Source organism: Poecilia formosa, unplaced genomic scaffold, assembly GCF_000485575.1.
Source record: "Poecilia formosa unplaced genomic scaffold, Poecilia_formosa-5.1.2 Scaffold41, whole genome shotgun sequence".
In the NCBI taxonomy this organism is placed as follows: domain Eukaryota; kingdom Metazoa; phylum Chordata; class Actinopteri; order Cyprinodontiformes; family Poeciliidae; genus Poecilia; species Poecilia formosa.
In genome coordinates, this window is record NW_006799980.1 from 760,852 (window position 1) to 768,481 (window position 7,630).

Here is a 7,630-nt window from a genome sequence, read left to right on the forward strand (position 1 = left end):
GCTCGCTCACGTCATTTTGGACGACTTCGATTTCAGCTCTGAAAAGGACAAAAATTGATTTTGTTATTTTTCAATATTAAACCACCCATAGATGTCTAAATATCTCTAATAAAACAATTAAATAATGAGTAAAGAGCCATAAAAAAACTTAGTAAGTATTTGTTTATTAAGTTTTATGTAGATATAATGCATTTTTTTGTATTATTTTATAGGTCTAATTAGGATATGACTCCATTTTAGTACATTTAATTCAACACTTTCATTCGTCTGAGGTTGGTGGTTTATGTTTCTCTTGTTTTAATTTGCTTGAATATTGCAAAAGGTAATGTGCAGCACTTTGTTTATTTTTCCAGATTGTTGTGGTCTAAATTAAAAGCTTTTGCAGATGCTTTAAAGAAAAAATAAAATAAAATAAATACGCATTTATTTTTAGTCCCATTAATGTAGCCAGAAAATCGGTGCTGAATCATCAACTGGAAAAATGTACAACTAAAAACTGTTGTGAATATTTAAATTAACTAGATATGTCTCTGAAATTGGACATTAAAACCGCTTTAGTCTGAAACACAATTTCTTAATCATTCCTGTGATTAATAATAATAATTAAAAAAAAAAAACCTAAAATACCGCAGATTTTAAACAGTGGGAGTTGCAAAGACTTTCCCTGGTTTAAAAACCGGGGCGGCGTCCAGTTGGGGTGACATGAGCACTCATTGAAAACAGCCACTGAGGCGTTTTGATGACACTAAAAAATAATCAATATCCGTTTATAGTTCTGTAAATTGGTTTTCACATTTAATAAAACGGCGCTAAACAAATCTACAAACAAATCGGGTGAAGAGGTTTACTCTTGACTCAGGATAGAAAATGATGATATCAGCATCAATCCAACTACTGGCCTTCTCACAATGCCAGTAAAACATCTAACTGTGTAACTATTTCTGAATATTGCAATTATGACACTTTTATTTCCTTTCCTCACAATATCTCCACTGTTCTTTCTGAGTTTTAGCACAGCAGCTGGATAGTTATGTGTCGTTTTATCAATATTCTGTTTGTGGTTAATTACTATTATGGTACTAAGTCGTATTTTAAAGCTAAGCGATTCATTAATTGGAGTTGCAGACGAAAAGGAGCCCATTCATTGTGGAACCGCCACTGAAAATGCAAAACAATTTTGACACAATAATCTCATAAAATACTTAAAAAAAAAACACACGCTAGCAGTTTAGCTTAATGCCTTGAAAACCAGCGTTTGTTGTGAGGCGCCACCATTTTTGTTTCATTCGCAGTCCTGCGTTTTGTGTCAGTGTAGCTTCACTAGGATACAACGGAGTTCCAGAAACAGAAAAAACTGTTTCGGGCTTTACAATCTGATTTCAGAGCAGCTTAAGACGTCTTTGGTATTTTTTTTTTTTTTTTAGAAACTTTGCTGACCTTCTGCATACGAGAAGTGTTTTTTTTTTTTTTTGAGGACATGTCACTCGCAGTTTATGCTTGTTTAAATACTAAAAAAAAAATCATCCAGAAGGGGAAAATATGAGTTTGAATTATACTTCAGAGCACAAGTTTGAGGCCTTGTCAAACTCTGTGCCTCAGGTATGCAGGCAGGGCACGGAGCGCGGCTGGCTTTCAGGGGCTTTTGGAGCATTGCTCAGTGTCTGTTTCTGTCTGTCTTCTCATTTCATAGCAGCAGCTCAAAGCATGTGGTTTCCGCTGCCTTCCACCAACAGTACAGCGAGCAGCAGCAGAAGAAGAAGAAAAAAACACAGAGACAGAGAAAGAGAGAGATGAGTCTGAGTGGGGAGGGAAGAGAGGAGCTCTGGGACAGAAGCTGCTTGTGTTTATCAGTGCAAGGAGTCTGAGGTCACGGCCTTTTTTAAAAAAAAACAAAACAAAACACAACGGGTCAATGAAGGCGAGGAGGAGAGAAAGTGAGCTAAAATGAGGCCGCAGAGGAAGAGGACCGATGTATTCCTTCAGCAGAGGAACATCCCTTATCACCTCTCCCCCTCTGAGAGGCACGCAGCAGCAAGCAGAGCAAACCGAGACGGCGCTGAGGCTGAGTTTCCGCCGCGGTTCTCCGCACAGAGAACTCACTTCCTGCCTCCTGTTGATCAACGCGGCACATCTCGCCTCACTTCCTGCTGCCCTCCCACCCCGCCTGTTACCTGGCAACAACACATCTGAGCGGCTGACCAGAAGCTGTCACGCTTTTTATTATTATTTTTTTTTTAAGTTTCTCCTCTGCTTTCCCATCCAGGCTCGGTCCATCAGAATGATACATTTCAGCAACACTACCACTTTTCTTTCTTTCTTTTCTCTTCCTCTTCGCCTGACACGATGAGACGTCTCCACAGAAGGGTTGCTGTGGCTCAAACTTTCCACCGCATGAAAACTACGTGGGTAACGGAGAAAGAAAAGAGAGGAAGACTGATGGGAGGGTGTAAATGAGCTGGGGCCGAGGACAGCGGTGACTCAGGCAGGGTGCCAGAAACCAGGGGGCGGGGGGGGAGGGCACACCCAGCCCGTCTTGAGCCTTTTGCAGAAACCAGCTCAGTGACACTTCCTTGTAGGTTACACCAGATGCCGATGGTGAAAGAAATAATTGCTGGCATGCCGTAGATGTGCAGTGACAGCTTCCTTTTGTCGTGGACTTAAAGCATGATTAATACAGCCATGAAAATGAGTCAGTAAATACCTCCGTGGTTAACAAACGGAGGGGAAATATCTGGAGTTAATATACGTTAAAGGAGATCCGATGCTATGTGTCCATGCATGTGGGCCCCAGATGGGTTTCTCTCAGCAAGCTGGATGGATGTTCGTGTTTCCGGTCTCATCTTTTATGGCATCCACCTGCGTAAGCTTGTTGCATCCTCATTGCTTATCGGGTTTCTTATTGCAACCCAACGACGATGCAACCCTTATTGGGAAAACCACTTTTGCATCCCACTGGTTCCTGTCAACATAGGAACCAATTTTTGGTCAGTTTTCCCACATTCAATCTACGCAAATGGCCGGCCCAAAGCAGAAGCGACCCTAGCTGCTTCCTAGAGCCTCCAGGCCAGCAGGGGGCACATGACGTCTGACACAGAATATAAAGCACAAAGCCTTACATCCCTCCACAAAGCTAAAGTTTCCAGAGTACTTTGTTTAAGCACATTAATGGAAAGTTGAGTGGAAGGAAAAAATGAGAGGCCTGTGAAGCAAAGCTCAACGAAGCTTTTGTGGGAGATTAATAAGGTTTGGACTGCAGCTTGAGTCCATGTTCAGGAAACTCCACCAGGGCACGCACTGCAGTCGTGACATCTCACTCTTAAACCAGAGACGACATTACTGTCCCAGACTCAACACCGCTCAAGGTCCAGTGTGAAACTTTAACAGTTAGCAATAATTTGGGGAGCCAAACCAAACAGCGGTGGTGGTCCACCATGTTTTACTGAGTCTGAAGTCAGGCCATCAAGCACACACGGACAAAGGTTACCGAGTTTTACCCTTAGTCTTATTACCAAAGTGTCCCAGAACTGGACAGTTTGCCCTGAAGCAGCGAACCTATGACGACTTCCTTAGCACCTCAGCTCGGAAAATACTGCACAGTATTCAGAAATCAACATTTCTGTATTGACATTTTTTTTTCATTGGTTTTATGTAAAATTCAAGTTTTGTAAATCCAAAATTTTGGGTTTACATTAGCTGTAAGTCATAGTCATCCAAAATGAGTGAAAAGTTTCACGTTTTCCGTACAATTACTGAAATAAATCAACCGTTTCGATTACGTTGAGAGGCACCTGTACAGCCCGCTCCTGGGCCCGTGTGTACACGTTGACTGGGCACCAATGAAATCTAAATATGGGCCCTTATTATTTGAGTTTTTGCAAATGGTTGCGCTTGTAAAGTTGAGATTGTGTTTTTGTTTTTCCATAAAGGCTGTATTTCATCCATCTTACCTGAAGCGAGGAGAGTCTTTCAAACACTCCTCAAAGTCCAACTTTACTGTCATTCTTGCGTTTGTTCTGCGCAAAACCAGCCCTGTAGTTTTAATCTGGACCGCTTCTCTGGAGTTGGAGGTGAGCAGAAACTGAATCTGTCCGGATTCAGCGCTCCACGGTGGCAGCCTGGCTCATGGTTGGACAGGAAAAAAAAGTCAAAAAGGAAGAAAAGTGTATTCCTTCACCCCCCTCCAAAGAAAAAAAAAAAGAAAAGAAAGAAAGACGTCCTGTTCGTCTTTTCCGGCTCACATCCGTGTCTGAAGTCGACTTGTCACCACTTTTGAATGAAGTCAAAGGATGTTTGAAGCGTTTTAATCATCTTATTCTGAGACCAAGCGGCGGTCCGTCCGTCAAATCCTCCAGCTTCCGCGAGAATGATGCTGCAAAAACAAAAACAACAAAAAAACCTAAACAAAACAAAACAAAAGAAATTCTCGCGGTAAATGCTCAGGAAAGAGATTGTGCGGATTAATATTTCCAGATGAAAGGAGTCGAGTCAGACCAGCAGCCCGTATGAGTCTGAGGAGGACTGCGTAGAAGAGAACTGTTTAACGCAAACACAAAGAAGGTCCAACCCCCCGTCGCCTCCATCTCCATTTCCGTGTTTCTTACTCAGAGCAAATTATGGTTTTGAATGGGTAGAAAATGACAGGTTAGGCTGCAAAGAGCCGCATGTTCTCTATAGCAACTCCACCACTTTACATCTTACAAATCCACTAAACTTGACTCATAAATAAGTTTATAGCATAAGGAGGATACTCGTTCCTGCATCTGATGTTAGTGTTTTAAACTTCTCAGGTTCACTGAGCTGTGAGCTTCTCTCACACACTCACACGCGCACACACACACACACACACACACACACAGTGCTGGGTGTGTTTTCTTGTCCTGCGAGCTGCTCTGCTTTGTTGTTGCCTAAGTGCAAAAACCTGTTCACAGGTTTCCCACAGTCAATGAATCATTCTGTATGGAAGCACGCTGCTGCCTGAAATTAAAATAAATAACTACAACTTCAAAACATGTGGAGGGAAATCACATTATTTTTACTTATTTATCTGATAAAGGTGATATGGCTCACCACCCAGAGCGACCTATTGTGAAAGGGTGGCAAGAGCATTCAAAAAGAAATAAGACTGTCAGTTATGACTAGTGCGTTTTCTGTTGTCATGTCCAGTGAATATGGAGCGAATTTTGCTTTGAACTGTCGAAATTATGTAAGAACATGTGGCATCTGTTTTAAGATTCCAATTTGCCACTAAAACAAAGATTTATTTCGTTTTGTTTGTCAAAAGTAAAAACCTGAAATAGGTTTTTATTTTTGGCATTAATGGCTTTTGTCGAACAGTAAATAGGGAAGACATGCAGTAAGTTTGTTCTACTACAATTATGAATTCTTTAAGACACAATCAATTTACTTATTGTACAATGTTTCTGTGTAAAAGCAAAAAGCAGCTATTTTTTCACATTAACAATAAAGATCAATTTAAAATCTTGTACAGTAGACCCCTGCCTATTTGTGTTTCAGATTTTTCTGTGGAACGTGACTTCAAATTATTTGAGGAAAATCCGCCTAGTCGTGGGTTTTTCTTGGAGAGCATAAAATATTCCACAGAAAGTGTATCTTGGGAATCTTAAATACCTATACGTGAAGCTACTTGTTGGTCCTAAATGCCACACACTCCGCTCTTCAGGATTGTACCCTGAAGAGCGGAGACGAGGAAGACCTTGGATCTCGGCTTCTGTGGTTTGGCTTCGACCGTTTCCAGTGTGCGTAATAAATGCATGTAAAGGCACATTTGGTGTTTGATCTACAAACAGATTATGATCATTTTTAGAGAGGTCTGACATGACAAGTTATGTGGGTTAGTGGTTTGGCCAGAAAGTCCTCTGAAAACCCTGATTTTTGCTATCATTGGTGGTTTTTGATAAGGGCCAGATGGGTAGTTACTAAACGTGCCATTAATTTTAAAAAACAAACAAACAAACAAACAAACAAAAAACATGTTTTCTATGGCCTGTGCAGGCAATGTGGGGTTGAAGCGTTCTCTTTTTGCTAGTTTGTGGTAAGCGGTGTCCTCAGGGGCGCAACTACATATTATTCAGGTGGATGCGAAAACATAAATTAGTGCCCCCCTCCTCCCTCCCAAGGAAGGTACGTAAGGGTGAAGGAGCGTAGAAAACATACGGTCGCTCTATCCGTATGAGCGACCGTATGACAAAGACACGTGAAAGGTAAAACTGGCTACATTTACATTTACATTGCGAGGGGAAGGAGCGTAAGGGCGCGGTGAAGTGTATGCGAAGGCATCATCGGGGCGCCGCCCCCTCCAGACGGGGTTTTGACGCCCCCTCTGGTGCAGCGCCCCTATGCGTTGCATGCGCTGCATACCCACTTTTTGCGCCACTGGGTGTCCTCATGATATTACTTCTGCAGCCGACTGTTTGGACTGCTTGGCACTGCAACTCATCCAGAAGCATGAATGCAGGACATCAAAACCCCAAGCCATATAGCTTTATGCGGTTATATCGGCTGGTTAGATGCACACCTGAATACACAGGACCCTGGGTAATATCCAAAATTTATGTATTTATTTATATTTTTCCTTCCACTTTACAAGAACGTGCAATTTTGTGTTGGTGCATCACATAAAAAAAAAGAGTATGTGACTGTAATGTGATAAATTGTGGAGTAATAATATAACTGAGGGTATGATCCATTTGAGCTTCTGTATCGATCTCATTGGTGTGGCTCCCCCTGCTGACCGTAGCCTAGCTTAGCAGGCTTTAGAGGACTGGACTCATCTGAAAACAATGTGCCCGAATGCTTTTCTTGCATCACGTTTTCTTGTAGCATATGTTCTCGCTGTCTCGAAGTTTGTTCTGTCGCAGATGAAATTTTAGTGACGCCTTCACGGTTCGTCAGGGTAATGAAAGGGATTTCATTGTTTTCTGTGGAAAAACAAAGCTCTGTCGCATATTTCTTCTCAAACGTCACGGGAAGGGCGTAGTGTGTTCGTCTGTTACTAAGGTATTTGCAAACAAATAGAAAATAAACTAATAGTTAGTCGAGGAGGAATCTTTACTAAGAGAGAATATAACAGGATTATAGTATAATTTATAATCATTATAGCATTTTTTTTTCTTTATTTTTACCCTAATAATGTTTGCTGGTCTCGTGGCCACCTAAATAACTCTGGTTCCTTAGGTGAGGCATCTGAACACACTTTTGAGCGCGCGGCAGCGTCAACTGTCACGCTGTGACAAGTCCAACATGTGTGCGTGCGTAAGTGACGCACTCAGGGCGCAAACACAAACAGCGCAAACAGCCGGGGCAAACAATCTGGTCGCCCCTACAGATAAAAGACTTGGGTTTTTTTTTATTCCGGACTAAAACTTGGCCTCTGGACAGGTTCTTGTTTGTCTTTGACAGGACATTCCCCAAAGCGCAAATCCAAGAAACAGGCCAGATTTAATGTCTTACTTCACATCCGGCAGGATTTTCAAAGTAATAGATAATTATATATATTTATTTGTATAGCATTGCCATTTGAAGTCCGTTACAAAGAATAAAAGCTCTGGCAAGAGTACACATGCCATCAAAGTGCAAAGATACTGAAATTAAAGATAAAAGTAAATGAAAA

At 41.6% G+C, this 7,630-nt stretch overlaps 1 protein-coding gene across 1 annotated transcript in view; it reads right to left on the reverse strand.

Annotated features, from left to right (window-relative positions):
• The window catches only part of acap1 (ArfGAP with coiled-coil, ankyrin repeat and PH domains 1), a 26,851-nt gene extending 22,192 nt beyond the window's left edge, over nucleotides 1-4,659 (reverse strand). The window contains exons 1-2 of the mRNA XM_007551290.2: nucleotides 3,948-4,659; nucleotides 8-38 (exon numbers count right to left, since the gene is read on the reverse strand). Of these exons, the coding sequence (XP_007551352.2) occupies nucleotides 8-38; nucleotides 3,948-4,000 (84 nt within the window). The 5' untranslated portion in view covers nucleotides 4,001-4,659. The remainder of the gene's footprint in view (nucleotides 1-7; nucleotides 39-3,947) is intronic.
• Between the last annotated feature and the right edge of the window lie 2,971 nt (nucleotides 4,660-7,630).